General features: G+C 43.2%; 1 protein-coding gene across 1 annotated transcript in view; it reads right to left on the bottom strand.

Annotated features, from left to right (window-relative positions):
* Positions 1 to 25,713, bottom strand: part of CPE (carboxypeptidase E) — a 98,863-nt gene that overhangs the window by 21,550 nt on the left and 51,600 nt on the right. Inside the window, exons 2-3 of the mRNA XM_080929025.1 lie at positions 4,460 to 4,656; positions 2,714 to 2,881 (exon numbers count right to left, since the gene is read on the bottom strand). Coding sequence (XP_080785151.1) covers positions 2,714 to 2,881; positions 4,460 to 4,656 — 365 coding nt within the window. The remainder of the gene's footprint in view (positions 1 to 2,713; positions 2,882 to 4,459; positions 4,657 to 25,713) is intronic.

Here is a 25,713-nt window from a genome sequence, read left to right as displayed (position 1 = left end):
TCCAAACCACTAAAGATTTACTATAACAAATAAAAGTTGCTCATGTCTCTGATAATGAATTAGAGTAGAATTATGGTATCCTTTTCTTTAATGTAAAAGTGGCATTGGGGTTTTTCAAATGAGAGCTCTAGTTTTAAATGTACATAACCATGACTTTTTTTTTTTAAGTGTATCTTTATTTGTAATTATGTGTGTCTGTGGGTATGTGCGCGTGAGTGCAGATGCCTCCAGAGGCCAGAAGAGGGCGCCAGATCCTATGGCACTGGTGTTACAGTGGTTGTGATCTTCCCGACGTGGGTGCAGCAAGGGCTCTTCACCAGTGAGCCATCTCCTCAGGCTCCACGGGCATCTCTTAATGAGATTGCCCAAAGCCAATGTCTGCAAACACTGTAGAACGATCACGCAAGCATGAGTTGGGTTTAACTGGACGGGGAACCGTCCATACTGGCTGGAAACAATCTCTTGTGCACCAAGTTGTCAGTCCTCCCGTGAACAAGAGGTTCTCACAGTTTTTCTGCGAGGGGCAACAGGAATTATTTTCCTCCTTTCCCAGAGCCAGAGACGTATTAAAGCATGCGCTAGAGAACGTGTGTGGGCAAACCCCACTGCCAGCCGAGCCAGCCTCCACGGCCTCCTTCCCATCTTACGCCTTACAGCTGATTACACTGTGCTTGCCTGCTTCCATCCAGCCCCACTGCTTCTCAGCTCGCCCTTCTGAAAGGCATTTTTAGGACAGGAAACTGTAAAGATATCTACGACTCAGACGGAGGGCGGGGGGTTGGGTCTCTTAATACCAGATACTGTGAGACTCCTCTATGCGAAGTCCATGTCTCAAACTGGCAACTCCAGTAGGCTCGGCCTGTATCCTAAGTGCAGAATCCTAATATAGAACTTTGAGCCAAAAATCTGGAACTCCCTACCTCCCGGAGCCTCCTCCTAGCGTCTGTACACATGAGGGAGGCCTGTCTCAACTCCAGCTTTGATTTTTGTTGGAAGCGTTTTTTCAGATACGGCCATTCCCTGGTGAGCCTGGTTTATACTTACTCATGAGGCCCTCAGCTGACTGTGTGTCAGGCTCAGCTATGAATCATAGCAAGCAGTGGACTGAAGTCTGAAGTCAAAGAGCAAACAACCCTATAAATAATGAAGTAGGCTCTCAGACATATGCAGCTCTATAGAAGAACAGCACCCCCACTGCACACGCATTCATAGAACACAAGGAACGTCAAACAGGAGCTGTCGCAGAGAGCAGAAGGTCACATGGGGGAAGTAACTCAAAGTGGAAGGGAAGAATAGTCTAGACAATTAGAACAGCAGCCGATATGAGGACTGTATTATTAGCCATGGTACACTTGGGGGTACAACTAGATTAGACGACCACCAAAGGCAGATTAAGGAACAAGTCAGCCAGCAACCACAGTGTCCACAGGGCGTCTGAAGGGTCCCGGAGCCATAATGAGATTCTACATTCCGAAATGTCACTTAAAAACATCCGAGAAGTAGTGGTGGATACCACGGGGTCAACTCAGTGGCTCTTGGGGGTGGAAGTAGGATTTCAAAGTCAAGGCTATCCTGAGCCAAGTACCAAGACACTATCTCCAAAACACCAAAATAAATAAAAAAAGAAGGAAGAGGAGAGGCCGGGGCTGAAGTCAAGCAGGCACTGAGATGGAAATGAATGGGGTCAGGTGGTCAAGCCTTTGGGAAATGGGGTTAACGGCGGTGAGCAGCGACAGACACAGGGAGTGAACGACCTGTTCTAAGAGGAAACACTTCCTTTTAGATCAGTGGAGCGTAGGGTTCTTGGTACCACCTGATAGGGGACCCAGTGAGCAAGGGAAACAACGCAGCAGGCAAGGATATGAGCACTGGGAAGCAGGTAAACGCAAGGTGGGACCCAGAGGAAGGCTGTGTCTCCTCCAGACAGACAGGGTATCAACGGAAACTCGGCAGACTTGAGGAGCAATGGAAACAGTAGGCATGCTGGTTTGACTACTTGGAGGTGTGACCTTATTGAACTAAGTGTGGCCTTGTTGGAGTACATGTGTCACTATGTGTGTGGGCTTCAAGACTCATCCTAACTGCCTGGAAGCCAATCTTCTGGCAGCCTTCAGACAAAGATGTAGAACTCTCAGCTCCTCCTGCACCATGCCTGCCTGGATGCTGCCATGTTCCCGCCTTGGTGATAACGGACTGAACCTCTAAACTTGAAAGCCCCAGTTAAATGTTGTCCTTTCAAGAGTTGCCTTTGTTATAGTGTCTGATCACAGCCGTGAGACCCTAACTAAGACAGTAGGTGATGTGGAATTTTACAGGAGAAAGTTTATGAAAAAAAGACCAAGATCAACACCATGGAGTCCCTCGGAACTTGGTGGTCAGATGAGGGAAGAGCTTCCTCTGGCCAAGACTTGCAACTGTGTTCTCTGCTTCCCATCCCCTTCCTTTTCCACATTTTATCTGTAGTCCTCAGAGGCAAGCTAAGTCCCAGACTCCAGCCCCTCCAGCCTCGCCCTGGAGAGTCAAACGTAACTGTCCCACTCAAGATTTATGCCATTCCAAAGCCAGGTGGTGATGGCACAGTTCAGCCCAGCACTCAGGGTGGCAGAGGCAGAGAAAGCAAGAGCAGGTTCACACCGTGTTCACTGTAATGAAGACACGCGAGCATATTTCCCCAGCTAAGGGACAGCCCCGGGGAAAGCCGCACATGAGCTACCTTCGCATTTTGGTCCACAATTTTCTTCAGATTCTTCAGCAGGTGATTGTTGGGACCGCCTTCTTTCTCATTAACGTACACGATCCTATCCAAGTCTGGAAAGTTGCGGTTCAGATCTATTCCCTGGGCATTGCTGCGGCCCACGAACCAGTCCTTCAGCTCACCGGGCTAAGAGACACAACAGAAAGGCCGCCATTGCTTACCAGAACAATCGATACCGACTTAACGTCCCCACCATTGCACTCAAAATTTGATTACTGAGATTGTCTGTTACTATAACCTCCCAATACTACTGTTCTCACTATTGTTGGCACACTCACGAAGGTGCCCAAATGAAAATATTTGACATAAGCATTTTGAAAAGTAGTTTTGATGAATATTTTTAAACTAATAATAATTATATGTAAGATATTTAGCAGATTTCAGTAATTGTCAGTACAAACTCACTAATTATAGGTGACCTATTTAAAAAAAAATCACACCACAAACAATTAGCATCAAGTAAAATTGCCTGTGAATCACAGAAGTCTGATTTTTAAATCTACAAACAAATTATCCTAAGAGCCTGGACACGAGTCTCTTATGTGTTAATAACTTCAATGCCTTTTACAGGTTTCTTTTTTAACAATGGGTGTTCTGTTTCAAAATCTTGACGGAAAGATTCTAAATATCCTTATAATAAAATAGTTAGCATGAAAAAGATGAATGTGTTTATAATGTTTAGTTCTTCTACAGCATGTATCAAAACTTTATATTTTGCATAGTAAACAGAACACACAACAACTATAATGTCCAAAATCTTGTCCAAACAAGCCCACATATTATACATGCACGCCTTTAACATCAGCACTCAAGAGGCAGAAGCAGAACCTTTGTGAGTTCAAGACCAGCCTGGTCTACAAAGCAAGTTCCAAGCCACCTGGGTTAAATAGTGAAACCCTGTCTCGAAAGAAAGAGAGAGAGAGAGAGAGAGAGAGAGAGAGAGAGAGAGAGAGAGAGAGACAGAGAGAGACAGAGACAGAGACAGAGAGAGAAAGGCCATCAGTTTTTAGCATGACATTTTAAATGTATACAATTATTTTTCTTGTAAACATGAGAATTTGGGTTTGGTTTTAATTTTGGTTGTGGTTTGGCGGGGGTGGGGGTGGGGGTGGCGGATGCAGCGTCTTTACTGATCGTCCATAAAACCAGCAATTAAAGCAACTCAACCTCTGTAAAATCATAACCTAATTACAAGTCATTCTCCTTCCGTCCAGCAGAGGGCGCGAGGACGCCAGTGTCCCAGCTGAGGGCATAGCTGCGGGAATCAGGTGTTCCCAGCCTTCCCTGCTGAGAGCCTTTAGTGCAGTTCCTCGCGTTGTGGTGACCCCTCAGCCATAAAATCCCTTTTGTTGCCACTTCACAGCTGTAATTTTGCTACTGCTATGTATCGTAATAAAGATATCTGTGTTCTTCGACGGTCTTAGATTGAGAACCACTGCTTTAAAGGCAAACTTGTCTGGTCATAACTATGAATAGACAGTTCAGTAAAACACTAATAAAGTATTAACTTGTTCACAGATTTCTCGTTAAAGCTTCTGCTGGAGAGCGCTCATGTTTTATCTTGGAAACTTTTTTCCTTACCAGAAAGCTGGACTATGTGTCTCACACTCCGAACCCTGACCCTGAGCATTGATACCGCATCAGGTCAGAAAGACGAGGAAGGCAGGCCACCCCTCCCCTCCCCCACCCCCGCCAGGCACTCACCTGAGATGCTGCTTTCTCAAAGCCGTCTGGGTTCAAGGAGGGCATGATATGAATTCGGGCGCTGTGGATCAGGTTGACAATGGTCTCGTTTCCTTTCTGGTACTCGTTGCACAGGTACTGGGCCAAGAAAATGAGCAGTTCCCGTCCAACCGCCTCGTTACCGTGCATGTTCCCAATGTATTTAAATTCAGGTTCACCTAGAAGACGACAAAAAAAAAAAAAAAAAAAAAAATGCATGGTCCGATGAACTTTCTAATTCAACAAAAATGACATCAGGGCACCCTCACGCTAAGCTCTAATCAATGTGACAAAAACCTATCTTAATGGAGAAATGCTTCCTTCCTGTGAGACTGGTCTGTAGGCAAATCTGTAGGACATTTCCTCAACAAAAGGTTGATGTGGGAGAGCCCAGCTCACTGGGGGCTGGGCCACCCCTGGAAACAGGCTGAGCAAGCTGTGGAGAGCAGCAGGCTCCTGCCTCCAGGGTCCTGCCTTGAGTTCTTGCCCTGACTTCCTTCAGTGATGGACAGTAATGAGAAAGTAAAAGCCTCATAAACACCGCGTCCCCACCCAAGCTGGTTTTGGTCCTGCTTTTTATCACACCCATAGAAAAGAAGCTAAGGTGACTGACCAAAATATATATATATATTATTACCTACTAAATTTTTGTGAATAACCAACAACTTCTCCCTATAAAGAGGAAGTCTGAGAAATCTCCCTGGGATGTTAGTTTCCCCAAGAATCCCATAGCTCTATCCTGCCTGTCCTCACTCCCCGGTGATGACCTCTTGCAAAATGGTGCCCACACACAGTTCTGGTGTGAAGGCTTGAGGCGCCTCCTGCATTAGGACATTAGGAAGTAGGATCATCAAGGAAGTAATTTAGGTTCACTGAAATCCCAAGATTCTGTCTGGAAAAGACCTGTCATCCTAACAGGAAGACAAGATCAGGAATTGTCTCTCCTCACTGAGGAAAGACCCTGTGAAAATGAACATGTTACAGAGGTGTCCACCTGCATGCCAGGAAGAGAGGGTTGATCACAAACCAAGTCTTCTGCTCCACCTCCATCCCATGTTTCTCCAGAACTCCTGGAGGGAGGGACCTCTGTCGCTTAAACCACACAGAGAGAAGGGACTCTAGCCAAGCTCACAAGCGTGACTCTGACGGTCTTACCCTCCCCCCCCCATCCCCTCTATCTAGCTAAAATCTTAATTTAAATTCCTAAAGCTAGACACTAGAGATCATCCTCTTATCTGATCATTTCTTCCTCCTCCTGAGGCCAAGGTCCAGCTAGCAAAGGATTGAAGTCCAGCACTCAAAAGATCCTTTGGGCTCACCCAATTAACAAGCCCAATTTAAATTAAGCACCCCACCTTAACACAGGGCTTCCCTTTCACCTTTGTCAACCACCATTTTCCTATGGGCCCCATCTGCCTCCCCTCTGTCCAGAGGCAGTCCTTTGTCGTACTCCAGGACAAATATTCCTCCTTCCTCCCCCCCCATCACCTTCTCCTTCTTCTACATCCTCTGTCTCCTGTCTTGGTCTCTCATCTCCTGTCCTTTGTTTCCCTGAAGCAAATATGCCTTTTTTGTGCGGAGAACTTGGCCTTGGGGGTCCTAGCTGATACAATGTCTTACAGAGCAGTTTTTGCAATGACAGCCCAACTAGGCCCACATTTTAATACTGATAAGAAGCTACACGTGCCTGTAGGTTACACCCTATACTTCACTTTCTTACGTAATCCTCAGAAAACATTTTCAAGGTAAACACTGCTACCCAACTCTATCTTATAGATGGATGGGCTGAAATCCACACTTCGTAAGAAACCAGGCCTTGATTGTACAGCTTGTTAGCCTAGCACGGAAGTCCTGGCCTCCTGCACTAGTTAAAGTCTAGACTTTTTACCCCACCGAGCTATAAAAGTTAAAAGGAGAAGAACAACATAGGATCAAAGCCCCGTACCAGTTCTGGCTGGCTGGCCTTTTCTAACGTTTCGGCTCACATTGCCTCTGCTTTACATCTTAAAAGTAGAGAAAGCAACCGGTGGAACCTCGTAGAGAAGGTGAATAATGGCAGCAAACGCCTAGACCTGGGAATAGCTACTGCTGTCCTTACTCCTAACAGTATCGTGATTGCTGCTATTATCTGGTCAATGGGAGAGTCCGCGTCAGAGGCAACCTAAAGTATCCTCTGTAACTAATTCCCCGGGGAAACAGGAAAGTTGTTTCTGTTATCAAGATGCCACTAAGGAAGCCCAGGGAGAGAGAGTGTTGCTGAAAGGCTTTGAGATGGGATGCAGCTGCCCATTTCTACTGCTCTCAGATGCATTCTGGGACAAATCCTGATGCTCCAGAGCATGGTGGACAAATGGTCTCCCCGAGTCTGCTCCTTTCTGCATCATCTACCTGTTTCCTTAGAGGAAAGTCTGCCCCCACTTATAAAGCCACGAGACGGCTCCTCTGAGTATCAAAAGACACAGCACGGTCTTCTCCCCGCTCCTGACCCTCAGATATATTACCGAAGTATTCTTTGCCTGAGACTGGAGAGCTCTGAGTTTAGTGGCTGCTCACATGGAAGCCTGTTCTTGGGTGTCCTTGTGTGTTCTCCTGAGTTTACGCTAATCTTAATCTCAGGATCAGGTGGGAAATGGGTCATTGCTATTTATATCCAACTCACTGGTTTTCATTTAGGGAAGAGCCTCTAGCCCGGGGACTGCTCAAGGGTCAAGAAAGAAGATAGGAAGGGTGAAGGATGTGCCCTTCGATTCTGGCCTCAAATCACACCTGGTTTTTCTTTCTGTGAGGATGTGCCCTTATCTCTGTCCCTTAGTGAGTATAACATCTGCACTGGACACCTTCCCTTACTGTGAGTAACATCTGCACTGGATACCTTTCCTTACTGTGAGTAACATCTGCACCTGACACCTTCCCATACTGTGAGTAACATCTGCACTGGACACCTTCCCTTACTGTGAGTAACATCTGCACTGGACACCTTCCCTTACTGTGTGTAACATCTGCACTGGACACCTTCCCTTACTGTGTGTAACATCTGCACTGGACACCTTCTCTTACTGTGTATAACATCTGCAGTAGACACCTTCCCTTACTGTGAGTAACATCTGCACCTGACACCTTCCCTTACTGTGTGTAACATATGGTGGGTAAAAAGGAGAAACTATTGCAGAAAGAGGGAAGGGAAAAAAGTTTATAGTGAGAAGCCTAGGCTGATTCCATGGTAGACTTCAAATTGCCAATTAAGAGACTAGGCCTAAATTCTGGATTAGTAAAATAGCCAGTTACTAATAGAAAATATCCCAGACTCCAGCCTTCACCCCCTGGTAATGGGGTGTCCATAGAGATGGACCCAACAGATTAATACAGAGGTCACCTACCCTAGAATTCCTTAATGTGCTTTAAAATCAGGCCTGCAAGCCTTACTTGGGGAGGGTCTCTCTATCTTGGTAATGAGAGACCCCAGCATGTTGGACTTCTGCAGAAGAAAACACTCTGTGTTTACACACTGTTTGATTCTATGGTTTCATCCTTCAGTGAATCGTGGATCCTTACAACAGATAAGATACTGGAGAGAGATAAGAAGGGAAGAGGGGAGAGGATAAATCAAGGTAAAAGGGGGTGAGAGAGCAGAGATTAGAGGGGAGGACAAAGATAGAGAATGGAGAGAGATGATAACCACAGACAAGAATGATTAGAGAGGGAGAGGAGAGATGAGATCATGAGAAGAGAGGTGGGAGAGGATGGAGAAAGAAGAACAGGGAGACAGTGCATTGGTAAAGGTGAGAAGCCATCTCGTGTTGTTGGAGAAGACTGGCTGGCTGGGCGCCATGGTCCCCCACGCCCAGCAGCCAGAAGCTTTACCACTGTGTAAACTTTCCCCATGTCTTGAAGAGACAGTAACTAAACTGAACTTTTTTAATTAATTCTTTTTAAAAGGGAAACACTACCAGTTTCCTGCTACATTATCTTGTCACTGTGAGAGTCTTTGTCAGACATAACCTAATTTATCCTTTGTAACTAATTCCCAAATATAACAGGAGAGACGGTCCCTTAGCCAAATTGGCCCATCTGCTTCCGTTCCTTTTTTGCATTAGAACACAAATGCTTCCGGGTTGTACAGATTCTCTGTGTTTCCACTATGGGTGTCACCATTCCCTATGCCACACTTGCTTGTGACTCTCGATATCATGGCCAAAAATATTTCACTATTGCTTCTGGTTCTTGTCTGTGCAGGAAATTCCTTCCATAGCAACTCTCCCCATAAAATAAAAATGTTTATCATACTTATGAGTAGATAAAAAAAAACATTTTAGGTAAACATGACAACATACATCATTATAATGAACATAATAATATATTGAAATTTAAAAATCAAGGTATTTGTGACTGCACAAAATAAGGAAAGTTACCTCTGACCTCAGAGAGAAATTGAGCCGTTACACAATGCTAGCTCCAGAATATGAAAAGCTCGATGCTTTTCAGCAGGCCAGCATGACATAGGAGATGGAGTCATGATTATTAGACATAGTTGTTGGGTGGCATATAAACTCCTTTGCATAAGAGACTAGAGGAAACTCAGAAGCAAATAAATAAAACAGCAAATAAAAACTTCTAAACTCTAGGAATGTGGGGATTGAAAACAGGGCTGTGTCAGAGATGTAGCAGTTAGCAGGGAGTGCTAGCCACACCATGACTTCAAGATTTGAAACCACAGTATCTCCTGTACCTCAGAGGCTGACCCAGCTCTGATCCCACCTAAAGCCAGAGAGAACTTTTTGTTAAGAATGACTTTTCATTATTACTGTACATATGCCTATGTGTGGATGGTGTGTGAGACACATAGATGTGTGGGCGCCAGAGAGCAAGTCTCCGGAGCAGTTCTCTCCAGCCTTCTCAGGGCTCCGGGGATTGAACTCGGATCATCAGGTTTGTGAAGCAAATGCCTTACCTGCTGGGACATCTTGCTGTACCCAAGTTATCTTTTAAAATTACAACTCTCTTAAGAACCTATCCGTAACTACACATTTTCTCCTAGTATACATACCAAAATTCTCTGCGTGGCCTGGATTTGACCAATCCAGCAGATTGACAAGAGAGGCCTTTTCTTTTTCAGTCAAACTACAGCCAAGGCGCTGTTGCCTGGAATGTTCGAATTAACACAGGAGCATAATTTTTTATCTTCACATCCTTCCAATTACAAACAACCCCCGGGAAACAAGTAAGCAGGCCCTGGCATTGCCAACACCTCAGTTTGGAATTATCTATTAATCACTGTGACTAGGTTCCCTCCCCTCTCTATGCCTGCATGTGTCGTTAGCCTAGGGTTGTTGACCTGTCAACCATACTGTGCCAGGTACCTGCAATATGAAAAGACCCTAATAAATAGTAATAAATAGTAATCCAGGAAAATCTTGAGTAAGTGTTAAGTTAAACATCCAAATCCCATCTTCCTACACAGTGAAAAACTGAAGGGAACTTGAAGCGTCATAAAGAAACTCTGAATCCCATGGAGAGTATTTAGAAGCCACCATTGCTTTCCGGTCCTAGGCAGAAGAGTTGCAAACAGCTGAGTTCCCAAGAAGGAGATTAATCTCCATGGTCACTACGAGCCCTTGCCGGGCAAGAGTTCTCTAACCACTGTTTTTGTTGTTGAGGTTCAGCAACAGATTCTGAAGAAACTGCTTTCAGAACCCTTAATCCCAAAACAGACACTGAGTTGAAGACTTCCAGGGTGGGATGAATGGTCCTCACAGTGCCAGCCAGTCTTCAGTTCATTTGGGGGCTGAGGGAGTCTCGGGGACAGGTGGTGGCATTTGTCTTCCTGTTTAAGTTGTGTTCAGGAAAGAACAAGCCCGGGTTCTCCAGGGCTAAGGCTGCCAGGTGCAGCACTCCTTGTGGATGAGCTGTTGCTGCACACGCCCACGGGGGCTCCCTTATCTCCTAGCAACCGGAAAGCAAAGGGCCTCACGAAGCACAATTCTCCAAAGCACAATTTCTTGGCTCACTATCAAACTCATTTTATCTTTGGGTAATAGACCCAACCCAAGTTCTAGGGTTGGCATTTGAAGATTAGCACAGGAACAGGCAGACTGCACAGGGGCGTGCTCAGAAAGCTTGCCTTCCACACCCCACCAATTACCACACAGTTCTTTCTGAGCTATCAGTATTGAGGGTTTTTTATTTTGTTTTGTTTTGTTTTGTTTTGTTTTATTTCCCAACAAGGTAATAGTCCTCAATCAAGAGGTCATTAAAGGCAGTCTTCATACATAGAGAACCCTATTTAATACAGTTCTCTATAAATTCTCTATACAATATCAAGTTTCTTTTGTCATCTATAGCATAGAATAACTAATCTACCTGATAAGACTGTCATTCTCTTTAATACAAGTAACACAAGTGTACTGCTGTGTGTCAACTCGACACAAGGTAGAGCCATCAAAGTTTGAAGACAATGACTGTTGGAAAATGAGATACTGGGACAGTTTGTATATGCTCAGCCCAGGGAATGGCACTATTAGAAGGTGTGCCCTTTGGAGCAGGTGTGTCACTGTGGGTATAGGCTTTACGACCCTCGTCCTAGCTGCTTGGAAGCCTGTCTTCCACTATCAGTCTTCAGATGAAGATGTAGAACTCTCTGCTCTGCCTGCACCATGTCTGCCTGGAAGCTGCCATGCTCTCACATTGATGATAATGGACTGAACCTCTGAACCTATGAGCCAGCCCCAATTAAATGTTGTTCTTATAAGAGTTGCCTTGGTCATAGTGTCTGCTCACAGCAGTAAAACCCTAACTAAGACAGGTACTGAATTTGAAGGTAAGGGATGAATTGTGAGACTCTGTACCAGCTATCAGAGCACCATATATATGTGTTTAGGAACAATAAGGGTATAAAGACAGAAAGAAGCTTGAGTAATAGTAATGGAACCCTCCTGTGATTCAGATGAAGAACACACCAAGATGAATCTATTCATCTACCAACATTATATTATAAATAAACCCCTGTTCACACTGGGGGTACACTCACTGCCCAGTTTCACAAGAAGGATGGCTCTAGAACACCCCAAAGCTAGCAACACATGAGGAAGCTCAAGGCCCTCGTTTCTATGAAATCTAACACTTGACACCATCAGGACTACAGGTAATGTTTAACACAGAGAAAATACCATGCAAATGACCGTTTATGGAGTGTTTCAATTGGGGTAACAAGCAGAAAACATCTGTATGTGTTCAGTGTGGATGGATTTTTAAATACTTTTGAGGGGAGAAAAGAAATAGTTCAATGGTTCAGAGCACAGATTGCTCTCTGGTTCCCAGCCCCCACAACTGCCTGTACAACCAGCTCCAAAGAATTGGGTACCTCTGACCTCTATGGACACTTATAAGCACATGGTAAACACTCAGACACACACACACACACACACACACACACACACACACACACACATTTAAAGATAATAAAATAATTCTTAAAAAATTAATACTGTTGAACAGCACATCTGTAAACAAGATGCCATTTCTCAAGGACACTACAGTAAAACAATGACCTTGAGAAATGGACAAAGGCCATAATAGCATCCCAGTCATTAAGCTGATCTGACTCACAAACTGCTTGCAGGTAGTAGAACCCTGGAACAGATGGGCCCTTTCATCAATGGGTCCTCTCCTGCCTGTGGTAAGGATGGCCTAAGCCCATTAGGGCTGCAAATGGCTTCCATTTATTTGACAGTCAGCACTGTAACAGCCATAAATCATTCTCGCAGGAGCAAAACCCTGCAGTGAGTTACTGGAACATCAATAAAAACGTCATTAATTGGCTCCTGCTTTAGCACAATGTTAGCAGGCTTCTTTTTTCTAATGCTGAGCATATTTGTGAAGGAAATTCAAAGCACCAAGAGTCAGATTAGCAACGGAAGAAGTGAGTTTACTCATAAGAATCGGTCTGTCTTCTACATAATAAACAATGGAAAAATAAAGATGGAAAAGACAGACAAACAAACACGTAGTGCAGAATAAAGAAATTACAGACCTAGGAAGCCCTGTAGCCTCCTACTTTGTTTTTTTACTGCCTTTAAAACCATATTCAAAAAACAACCCAATTAACTTAGCATCTTAAAGTGCAGTCTTACTTAATCTGATTTTCTTAATGGCCACTGAAAATAGAACACATTGTGTAGCTATTTCTATCAGATACAGATTGTTTCTTTAAAACTTTAGTTGATGCTTTATTTTTTAATTGGTTATCTTATTTATTTACATTTCAAATGTTGCCTCTCTTCTCAGTTTCCCCTCCGAAAAACCTCCATCCCCTCTCCTCCTGTCTCTATGAGGGTGTTCCCTCTCCCCACCCCCCACTCCCTACCAACCCACTCCCATCTCACCACCCTGGCATTTACCTATGCTGGGGCATGAAGCCTCCACAGGGCCAAGAGCTTCTCCTCCCACTGACGCCAGACAAGATCATCTTTGCTACATTTGCGCTGGAGCCATGGGTCTGTCCATGTAGTTGGTAGTTTAGTCCTGGGTAGTTTAGTACTCTTTGGTTGATAGTTTAGTCCTTGGGAGCTCTGGGGAGTCTGGTTAGTTAATATTGTTGTTCTTCCTATGGGGTTGCAATCCCTTTTGGCTCCTTCAGTCCTTGTCCTAACTCTCCCATTGGGGTCCCCATGCTCACTCCAATGGTTGGCTGTGAGCATCTGCTTCTGTATTGGTCAGGTACTGGCAGAGCCTCTCAGGAGACATCTATACCAGGTTCCTGTTAGCAAGTGTTTCTTGGCATCAGCAATAGTGTCTGGGATTGGTGAGGAGAGTCAGGAAATTAAAAGGAGGTATAAAACAGTATGTAATGAGGAAGTGGGGGGAGCCACTAGAAAGTGTCAGATGCCAGGGAAAAAAGAGGTTCCCAGGACCCAATGGGGGTGATACTAGCCAAAATACCCAACAAAGGGGAGAGAGAACCTGTACAGACCATATCCAGTGGATAGGCACAGCCTCTGGTTGAGGGATGGGGCCACCTACCCATCTCAAAAATTTCAACCCAGAATTGTTTCTGTCTAAAGAAAATGCAGGGACAGAGTATGGAGCAGTGACTGAAGGAAAGGCATCCAGAGATGGCCCCACCTAGGGATCCATCCCATATGTGGCCACCAAACCCAGAAAGGATTACTGCTCTTTTCAGTTCTGTGTGCAGACAGGGTTGTGACCCTGTGGGGATAGATATGCAAGTGTAAATGCAAGAGGACCTGAAGAAGGCACTGGATCCCCTGACACTGAAGGTACAGGCACTTCTGAGCTGTTCACTGTGGATGCAGTGAAGCGAACCCAGGTTAGTATCCCTAACCACCGAGCCGGCTCTCCAGCCCCAGTTTTGAAAATGTTAGATATGTATTAGCTATTGGCATTGCTTTATAACTTATTTACATATGACTTCAAGAGTGTTTCTAGTTAGTTCCTCGTTGAACAAAAAAGGCTGACCCCAACAACGAAGGTCTTCTCTTCTTCGACAGCTCGTAAAATAAGCTGAGATTCAAACATTGTCTGAAATGACCTTGGTCTTCTCAAATGAAGTCATTTGGTGTCTTTACAGAAGACACTGGCAAATCATACATGTCCATCCTCAGAAGTATGCAGATATGTGTTTTAACAATCAGCCAAGTGTGTAACATCGCCTGTTTGTAGTGTGTAAATGCTTCCACCCCTTGCCAACTTGTAACTACCAAGGCTGGATCATTTCACTGAAGACTCAATATGGGCTCTCACAAGGCAGTACTGCAGTATAGCACAGTATAGGCAGAGCAGGAACTGGGAATGGGTAGCTTCTGAGTTTTCTACTGGTTCCCCACCAGATGAAATTGAAACCTAAGAAATCTGAAAAATTTCCAACATGTAAGAAAGACAAACAGGCTAGACTCTTCCCTGGGTTTTGTATGTTTCGCCCCCTTTCACGTCCACAGGGCTGGGCTGCAGCTCAGTGGAAGAGCACTTGCCAGCTGTGCACATTAATTATTGTAATAATTAATTAATTAATACATTAAATTATTATGCTGGGAAAATTAGGAGTCTTGATTTTGATTTCTGTTGGATTCATAGACATGTATTTTAAAACATTGCAGTATTTTTGCTTCAATGTAGGGGAAAGGTACAGGCCTAGGAAAATTTCTGTGGTTGTTTTTGACTAAGCCAGTTAATCCAGCAGTTTCTGCTTCACCACATACTGCTGTCCTTTGGCAAAACATTAGCTACAAACTCACGTAAAACGTTATTGTCTAACCATAGGAGCCAAATTCAACCTGTAAGCCCCACCTGCTCAAGGACCACATAACTTCCTGGAGTGTGTGTGGGGAGTTGTAGCTCTTAGAAAATAGCAAAAGCCATATGGGAAATATGATGACCCTGTGGATTTGCCCTTTAAAAGCCCCTACGACAAGTGACTCTTGACAACTCACTGGGATTCCAAGGAGTGGAGCTGACCAGAGTCTATACTGGTCAGTATTTAATCAATGCTTGCTTCGATTTTAGCTCAAAATTATGGAACTGGTTTTTCTCTTGAGAATCTCCCTCGGGATTAAAATAACCTGTTAAGATTTTGTTTTAATATATATTTGCAGTAACATCGGGTGTCCAAAATATCTCCCCCTTTTCTTACTGGCAAAACTATTCTCATGACGGAAAACACAGTAACAGCCCATTCACTGACATTCATAAGGTACGTGTCATAAGTCACATAAGTTTACTTAAAAATAAGTGCTTCAATAGTACATGCAAAACACCTTATTATTGGTGTCCAAGGAGAAGCAGCCTCTGAAAACCCTAAGAAGACAAAGACTTGTCTAAGAATGTCTTGGGCAGATGCTTTCGAGTGCAAGTCAGGTAGGATGCAAGTTGTCTTACTGACAAAGTCTGACGATTGGAAACTTTTCTGTAGATAGCTGTCCCACAGAAGTAGGAGTCCATAAGTATAGGGACATCTTGTGACTACCCCAAGCACTGGTTGGAATGCCCATATGAATAGGTTTGCTAAGAGCCCTTCTGGATCTTGACACATCTTTTCAAACTCTCAATTCCTAACCACTTTCGATAACTCTCCTGGAGGAGTCTGCTGTCCTTTGGGAATGTTCTTACAAAGCAAATACAAAATACACAATGGAAAGATAAATACATCAGAGAGGCCAAGAACAAAGCTGAATTAAACAAGCTGGCTTTAGGAAGAGGGAGAGAGGCCTGGGATCAAACCCCCTTTTCTTTACATTTTGTTTTTAAATTCGCTTACAAAGTCATGCGTTTCCTTATGGCTTTTAAATGCATCCTTAATTTCGGTTAGCCCACCCTCACCATTTCTCTAGTTTGTCCCCCTACCAACCCCTGTCCCTGACCCAAATAAACCTTTGACCTACAGAATCTCAACTGATTGAAGTCCTGAGAATAAGTGTCTCTTGAGAGCTTGTCCCTAAATGAGACCTCCATGTCAACACAAGGTTTATGAAAGAACATAAGAGCAAGAGTATGGTGAGGAATGATATAAAATACTGTCTTCTGGACATAACGTGGCAACAGGGCCGGAACTCATGAGCTTGACACTGTGGTCACCTACAGAAGATCAAGCCCATAAGACCAGTCAGTATTTCAGTACACAGCATTGATCGGACTCAGTGAGGGAAAAAAGTGGAGAAGGCATAAAGGCAAAGGTGTTAGCGATGTCCCAGGGGGATGGAAGATGGAAGTTGGAGATGGATGTGGTCAATATATACATGTATGAGATTATCAAATAATAAAGAATTTTAAAAGAGTAGGAGTCACTGACTCTAAACATTCACTTCCTTTGTTTATACGAAGAGATGTTTGTTTAGCACTTATGAGAAGAAAAGCAGCATTAACATTTATCCAGTATATACCACGTGCAGAGTCAACATTTATTAGTAGCTCATACAAAACAAACAAACAAACAACAACAACAACAAAACAACCTTCGAAGCCACCCTAAAAGGCACGGAAGTTCATTGTTCTCATTTATCTGGGAAGCCAGGTCACTTTAGGCTTCCCTCCTGTGAGGTCTGGATTCTCTCCCCACTCCCCTCTCTTTCTTCCACCTACTCCTCACTCCTTGATTCTCTTCCTCTTTCTGTCTCTTCGAACATAAAACATGGTTTAAAAAATAAAACTCCCCACACAGAGTTGGAGGGACTGCTAGAGTTTTACAGAGGTCAAGGTCAGCACCTAAGTCATATGGCTCCCAGTGGACTGCAACTCCAACTCCAGAGAATGCAATTCCCTCCGGTTGGCCTTGTAGACACTGTACACAGAGAGAGGGAGATCTAGATAAAACGAAATTCGCCATTGTTAAAATGTGTGTGGGAGAGACACATGGGTAGACCACATCTAGGAATATGGATTTGGGTATTTGCTAATCTGCTTACTGGCATGGGATTTTTGGATTTTTTTTTGGGGGGGGGGTTGGTTGATTAGTTTTTGTTAGGGGTGTGTGTGTGTGTGTGTGTGTGTGTGTGTGTGTGTGTGTGACTTTGTACATCTATTTTAGAAAATAATTTCATGAGTATTTATTTTGTGGCTTTCAATGAGAAGCTTGAGAGATGCTATCAAGTTTCTAAAGACTGAAAGTTCTTCCTGCTTTTGAAGTTGTTTTGTGGCTAAGGATTTGATTCATCCCACAGAGCCCCAGAGGACAAAGCTAGAATTGGCAACCAGGAGCGTCAGAGACAGCAGTTAGCACAGTTGAAGAACAAACTTCCTTTCAGCTACAGCAATTGGAAGGCAGAGGGAACACTGGGAAGTGATTAATTCCCACAGCGACAGAAAGTTCTCTAGGAAACATTCTTTGGAGTTTGGATTAAATGATCTTTCAGAGTCTGTAAAAGCGGGTTCTAAATCCTTTTTGATGAACTATTGGCAGTCAAGCTTCTAATGCTGTCCTTTACCAATCGTGGCCATCTGTAGACATTGCAGATGAATTGGATAGTTTTCCAGAATAAAGCTACAGGTCAGTGTAGGGAATTAAGACACAGTTCTTAAGACGCAATGGAAAAACCCCAGTTTATTCCCACTCTTCCCTGCCTCTCTTTATGGCCATGAATGAACAGCTCAGCCACTGCAAAGAGGACAGACCGGAAGATGAGCAAAACTGACATCATCAGCACCTGTGTGGGTGGAGAACAATCCAGGCAGACAGGGACAAACCAGGATAAAATGTTCCATTTGCTGATACCCTGATGAAGAAGGAATGAGATTAACCACCGAGTTCAATGTGTAAAAGCTTGTCTGAATTGCTTCTCAATTGATCCTCAGAAGATAATAGATAAGTCAAATTGATTTGTAAAATATTTTCAGGATGTAACTTTCTCAACATTATAACTAAAACCTCCCAGTGTTAAATATCAGGACGGCTCCAGAAGCACTAGGCAGTAAAGAGCCATTGGGTATGAGGCTATACACCCATGACGCCAGCACATGGGAGGCTGAGGAAACAAGAGCACAGCAAGGCCAGCTTGGACTGCATACAGAGATCATGGCTAAAACAGGGAGGGGTGGACAAAGGTCAAATAGAGTTTTCTGGGTCATGTTGCACATGTGACCACTGGCTAGTAATGAGTAGCCCCCGGGAAGGCTGAGCCAACTGGTGGCCACCTCTCTTCAGCTGCCCATTCCTCAGCACAGCAGGTCAATTCATACAGAAACACCCTTTTGTGAACTTGGTCAAAGTTCAAACTTGCTGACAGTACTGAGGTAAAATTGTCTGTGTATACTGTTATATGTACAGACTTCCCAGCTCTGCCCCCAAATACCATCCTTGAGAAGGTTGGAGAAGGCAGGGGCCTAAGTGCCAACATTCTATAAAGGGTCTAGAGATGATCATGATGGCTGCTGGGGTTGACAAGGAGGGATTTGGGGATCCACACCTGAAGTGTGTAGGGATGAAGACTTCCAAGATGGCAGCTAGCAAGTGGGAGTTTCAGCATCTGAGAATCGTTAGGATGAAAGCTGAGGAAGATGCTATTCACTGTTCAAAGTTTTTGATTTGAACAAAAGTAAGAATTCCTTCATATCTGTTCTCCCAAAATTACAGTATATGAAGATTTTACACTTTTAAGAAATGTATTCGAGATGTTTACCCAGCAGAATGAAGGAGAAGCCACCGTGGCCACCCATGACTTTCCAGAGGCAAGTGTTATACATGTGCTTCTTTTCAATCCTAAACAGACGGGAAGCTACCTCTTGCCATCTCTGCCGGTAAAGATGAGCAAAATATTGAAACAGGAATACAACAATACCTGAAGGCCTACAGCCTGAGCTCCCAGGGGTCCTGTATGCCCAAGGTAACCCTCTTCTTTACACTTAGTTCAGGGCCAACCAGGGTTACATAAGACCCTGTACTCCAAAACCAAACAGAAATGAGCTCTCAGAGGATCTTGGCATGTTGCTACTGAGTGCATCTGAGCCTTCTGAAATCGAGACAAGAGCAAGACAGAGAGCAGAAGAGGATTTTCGAACAGAAGGGAAAGGAGGGAGGTGGGAAGAAGTCAGGCAGGAAAGAGAAGCACAAAACCAAAGAAGTCCAACACTTGTTCTTATTATTGGCGAGCCCAACAACCCTGAGCATCCACCCACCAGAAGGCATTTACTGAGCCCCCTACAGTGCCCCTGAACTATCCAGGCAAGAGGGCAAACACACTCTCTTCTCAATTTTTGATTTGGTGTTTGAAACTTAAACATACATTAGATAATCATGCACAGCATCACATTGGGCTTGTAAATATGCTACGGGCGAGTGCGGGTCCTCACAGGACATGGGCGCTCATATTTTCTCTGTTCTCTCGCTGAGGTGCTCTCAGGGTTTCTCACTTATCACGGGGCTCCAATGTTCTCTCTCAGTACCCATCTTCCTCTTTATTTCTTCAGAGAGGAAGACAAGACCTCTAGAGAACTGTTTTTCCAAGGAAGAGTAAGTAGTACAATGCAAAACGAAATCTCACACAAGGCCTAGTACATAGCTAAACAGATTCATGGTAGCATTAACAAAAGCTCATGGTTCCTGACATTGCATAAGCATTTCCCCTGTCCCTTCCTTTAAGGATCTTACAATTGTAATTTAACGTAAATTACAAAGAAAAATAGAGGATACTGAAATGTTTTGCTAACTGAAACATAAACGACCTCTGTGAAAAAATTACTAAAACTAAATATTAATTGTTTGCAATTTTATGTCTCCCTGAAATCAACATTGTCCCCAGACCTAAAGTGGTTACATAGAAATCACTATTTTTGCTTTAAGGCTACTTGAGGTTCTCTGTTGGAATGATTTGAGATGTGGCATCAAAACACTCTTCTTGAAGTGTTTCTTCTCTTTGTCTTTTTATAGTGCTCCCCAGGGACTCAGGCTCATCACCAGTAGCAAGCTGTCTGCATTCCAGCTTTAAAGTATCTGTGTGTGTGTGTGTGTGTGTGTGTGTGTGTGTGTGTGTGTGTGTATGTGTGTGTGTGAGAGAGAGAGAGAGAGAGAGAGAGAGTGTATGTGTGTGTGTGTGTGTGTGTGTGTGTGTGTGTACACGCACACAGTGTATATATGTGCATGAGTAGAATCCAGACATGGGTATGCAGTTCCTTTTTCTATCTCCAGCCACCTAATTTGACTGAATGTCTCTCACTGAATCGGAACCTGAAGTCTCACCCAGACTACCTAGGCAGGAAGCCCCACACGTCTCCCATCTCGTGCTTGGAACTGTGATTATAGGCGCAGGCCACGAGTGTTTCGGGTGAGCGCTGAGGACTGAAGTCAGTTCCTCAAGTTTGGAAATCATGTACTTTCCTAACAGAGCCATCTCCATAGCCTTGTTTAAAATATCTTTTAAAATAATTAATCAATTAGCTAATTAATTAATAGCTTCCTGGTTTCAAGCTTAATAATAAAAAAAATCACCAAACAGATATTAAAAGCTTCCTATTTGTATGTTCTAACTGCCTTTTAGCTGTTTGGGAAATAAAATAGCTAGAGTTCAACATGAGATAAGAATTCCTCACCTGGGGAGATAATCAAAAGATAGAAATGTTCAGGAAAGTTCTGTAAGCCAAAAGAAACAAACAGAAAGCCATGTCATGTCAGAACTCTGAGAATAGGGAAGCCTGACACCCCCTCCCTTTGCACCAGTCAGCAAACCCTGGCTGTCTCCAGCAGCACTTCGCACGTACATCCCTGTCCCCAACAGGGCGATAGAAAAGCCATCAACGTCAACGAACTCGGTCTTCTGCTGATTCTTCGTCTTTCCTAAAGGAGATGAGTATTCTTGAAAGAAGATGGTCACGCTAGCACACATTACAGACATCTCAATATCCGAGTATTCCTTAATCTCTGTCTCATCTTCCTCCTCTTTAAACTGATGGCCAAAACTCAGTGCAGTTCTGCCCTTGCAAAGGGGCGCTGTCATCTGGAATCTAGCATCTAGGACTTGGTGTCATTGTCCTAATGGCTAAGTGAATGCAGCACTCACTATGTTAGGAAATATTCAGAGATTTACTCATTTATTGAGCATGGTGCACATACTTGGGCGTGAACACAAACAAACACACACACACACACACACACACACACACACACACACACACACACACACCTCATAGTTAGAAACTATCTCATTTACATCATTTACATTTCACAGGTGAGCAACTCAAGGACCCTACAAGGTGCCTTGAAATTAACATCCCATCCTCCCCATGCCCAGCCATCAGAGATGTAGTAGCAGGATCCCAGATGCTGTGGACACACAGAAAATAGAACTTAACTCTTTGGTTTGGTTGGCTTCTGTGTCTTGAGACAAGACTCACTTTGTAGTTCAGGCTCAAACTCACCATGTGGTGGGCCTTAAACCCACAACTCCTGGAAAATATGTTTGTTTTGTTTTTCTTTTTTGGTTTTTTTTTCCTCATGAGACAGAGACTCATTCTGGAAACCCAATCAATCAGGAATTCACTTTATAGCCCAGGTTGGCCTCAAACTCAAAGCTATCCTCCTGTCTTAACCACCCAAGTGTTAACCACCATGTCTGGCCTATGTTTGTTAATGTTTTGTAAAATCTTGTTCCACAGTAAGAGCATTACATTTCTGTTCGTCATACAGTCTTCAAATGTTTTCTCTAAACTTATTTTTCTTTTGTCATGCATTTTTCCACATAGACGCTCATAATTTGTTAATGAAAACCATCCAACTTGTTTCTTAAGTGGCATCTGGGTCTTTTCTCTCTTTAAAAGAAATATTAATCAAACACAAACAAAATTTTATTGTATTTTAATTTTTAAATTCACAATTTTGTGCCAGCATGTATGTGTGTGGGTGGGGGCAGCTGGAAGTCTGTTGTGCCAACTTTAATTTTCCTGATTTTTTTCAGAGTGAGGGGACAGTTTATACAGTCTTTTATATGGTTTAGACTGGCCTCAAACTCACTATCCAGCTAAAGAAGGGCTTGAACTCCCCATTCTCCTGCCTCTGCCTCCCAAGTACTGAGATTTCATGTATCTATACCGACACATAGATTTCCTTTTACCATGAATTAGATTTTTACATATACTTCAGTCTGTTTCTAGATCTAATGCTACAAGATACTGCTTTAAAACAAAAAAATGTGACCCTGGCATTTGATATTTTAATATTTTTCTATTTCTTAAGAGAAAGAGAGAGAGAGAGAGAGAGAGAGAGAGAGAGAAAGAAATAAAGATAAGACAATAATGAATATATATATATATATATATATATATATATATATATATATATATATATATATATATATATATATATATATATTCAATGTCAAATTCCAGAGACCAGAAGAGGGTTTTAGTTCTTCTGGAGCTGGAGTTATAGTCCAATATGAACTGTTGATACTGATGCTGGGAACTGAACTTGCGTCCTCTGGAAGAAGAGCAAATGCCCCTAACCACTGAGCTTTCTCTTCAAGTCTACAACAAAAGAATCTAAGTACACTTTAATAGCTCACAGGATTAGTACTTCATTATAAGCACCCTTTGTTGTAATTTTTTTCTTTAAAATTCTGTTTTATTTGTCATTTCAGATGCACATGAAAATATTTTTAACAAATGAAAGCATGCAAGCCTGAATTTTTATTGTGACCATATTAGAAAAATTGCAATTTTCATGGTTTTAAGCCTGACTGTGAACTAAATTTCCATTTCTTCATGTATATGAATGAAGCATATAACTCTTTACAAAGAACTTGTGTAATGCCAAAAATTAACCTGTAAGCCCCACCTTCCCAGGAACCAGGTAATTTTCTAGAATTCTAGAAACTGTAATGCTTGGAAAATAACAATGCTTCGTGGGAAAGTACGGTGGCCTATAGGTTTGTCCTTAGAAGCCCCGGCAGCAGGTGCCTTAGCCATTCCCAGCTGGGACATCCCAGAGACCTGATAAACATCCACCTCTTGATCAGTACTTAAAAAATTAGTAAAGCTTGCTTGAAATTTGGCCCACAATGGTAAAGTTGGTCTTTTCTAGTGAATCTCCAGATTAACACTTACTTCTCTGTGGAATCTACTCCTGGCAGCACAGCTGTGAAAGGAACTCTCTTCCACTAACATATCGAGCTCATTCTTGCCTGTATTTTTAAAAGCTGTTAAAGCTCTTCTTCTCTTTCCTCTTTGCAAGTGCAAAGAGAATGCCAAAGCCAGGGAAAAGAAGTTGGGAGTGTGGGTTTTAAAAGCTAAAGGCAATTTGATGTTAGAAACGTTTAAATGAAGTACATAGGATGAATAACACTACTAAAAATTTAGAGATGCAAACACATTGAATTAAGTCTGCCCAGCGCATTGATATTTGAGCCCTGAAAATGGATCTAATACAATAAAGGGGCTGGATTTAGATCTGTCAGTGTGAGTAACTTCAATGTGGATAGCGGTAAGGGACTACAGTAATGTAGTTTAGTGGTTCCTTACATATGCACTTGTAGAAGTTGCTGCTATCGCTGTTGCCGTTGGAATCTGGAAACTGAAGTCAGCTCTTACACACAAACTCTTCCCTTCTAATGAGTTCATTTGCGTTCCAAAAGGAGGGACTGGGGGTTTTCAGAATAAAACCCGGGAGTAGAGCTGTACACATATTAACATCAGCTCATGTTATTTCTATAGAAAAATGAATTATTTTACTGTAGGAAGAAATCTTTCTCACTGGAAAAAGGGCTCTGCACAACCCCAAGCACTATTTAAATATGAAGAGTTTACAGCAAGAATTCTTTCTTCTATAAAAAATACAGAATGTACCTTTACTCTACTTGGCAGCAGAAAAGGTGATGAACCTGAAAAGATCTTATACACAAGTGGCTCACAAACTCAGCCAGCTACAACTGAAACTCAGCAAGCTACAACTGGAACTCAGCAAGCTACAACTGGAACAAGTGGTCATTTGGGTTTTGGTCAAAATGCCCAGTGTCTCCTTAACTATTACCCACACCTGTGGGCTGGGAAGGAAAGTCAGAATCAACATTTCCAGTAGCATGAGAGCCAAGAGAAAACAGAAACCCAAATACAAATATAAAGTCATCCAAACCAAGATGGTGTAGGAGACACCTACTCTCAACATTAGAGTTCTAGGATGCAGCCTGGTTAATCTGATGAGTCCATGGATGGCTTAAGGAAACAACATAGATAGATAGGTGATAGGGTGGATGGATGAACAGGGAGGAAGGAAGGAAGGAAGGAAGGAAGGAAGGAAGGAAGGAAGGAAGGAAGGAAGGAAGGAAGGAAGGGAAGAAAGGAAGGAAGGAAGGAAGGAAGGAAAGGAAGGAAGGAAGGAAGGAAGGAAGGAAGGAAGGAAGGAAGGAAGGAAGGAAGACAAAATAAAGCAAACCCCAAACCTCTAGTGCTGTCACAGGCTGTATCAAAGGCAGCCACATGCTCTGTGGCAAACTGGAGCTGAATCCCTGTGGTGGCTCGTGTCACAAAAATTCAGTTCATTGGTCACTTTTCTCATTGCTCTGACAAAAGTAACCTGAGGAGAAGAGAGTCTTCTTGCTGACAGATGGAAGGATGTCTCTGCCATGGCACAGAGCCTCTTGTCCCTTCTGTCTGCAGTCAGGAGGCAGAGCATTAGGACATCTTGGAGCCTGTTCTCTTTTCCATCCTCACTTTCTCCTCAGCCCAGACTCTAGCCCAGGGTGTGGTGACACCCACATGCAGGGTGGGTCTCCCTTCTGGAAATCACTTAAAGGATATACTCAGTGGTTGGGTATATCGTGCAGTCAATAGAGTGATTGGCCTCACATACACAGGTCCTAGTTTCAATCCCAGAACCAGAAAAGCCAAGTGTGGTGGTGTGAACTTACATACACACTCAGGAAGTAGAGGCAGGGACATTAGGAGTTCACATTATCCTCGGCTACGTAGAGAGTTCAAGGCCAGCCTGAATTACTCGAGACCCTGTCAGAAAATAACAATTAGAGGTATGTCTTCAAGATGATTCCAAATCTACTGGAGTTAATGACAAATTAATCACAGCCAATGTCAAGTGATGATAACGTGGCCTCTTCTGCAAGCACGCGTCTACACGAGCCACCTTTTCATACCATCCAATTCTCCATATTTACAATTAACTGGAGCCATTTAGTCATCTTTGGATTACAAACCTAATCACCAATCAGCAGAGTGTCAATATTTTGAGAATGAGAAATAGTCATAAAGTTTTCAGATTCGTTCTACGGGCATTTCTGGGAACACTGGGTACCATGTACATGCCAAGTAGAGGCCAAGGAGACATTTCACTTCTCAAGTCTCCTCCTTTCCTTCCCTCAGGATATGCTTGGCACTGGAATATTTTCTATCTGGGGGCATTCAGGGAAATAAAAAGCAGCATTTGTATTATTGATATTAAGATTAGATGGTTAAACCATTTCCATCCCTTTAGCATTTGCTCATGTTGTATATGGAAAAAGAAACACTCCAACATCTGCAAATCTCTTGGGAATTTTCCAACACTAATGAACCAGTGCCCATAAAGAATGCATATGCTGCAGAGGAAGACCCTCCAAGGCAAATGTTTCCAACTTTGAGACATAAGGCAGAGACAGGATTTTCCAGACCACTGCTTGGAACCATCCCAGCATGGACCCTGGTGATGGTTAGGAGCTGAAAATTGTTGGGAGGGTACAGGAAAGAAATCTCATAAGATAGATTAGCCTCAAAGCACCTAAATTATTACAGACGCTTTCTCTTGTGCATGCCCATGAAGC

This window comes from Micromys minutus (assembly GCF_963924665.1).
Source record: "Micromys minutus genome assembly, chromosome: 14".
Taxonomy (NCBI): domain Eukaryota; kingdom Metazoa; phylum Chordata; class Mammalia; order Rodentia; family Muridae; genus Micromys; species Micromys minutus.
This window is presented reverse-complemented; position numbering and strand designations above follow the sequence as displayed.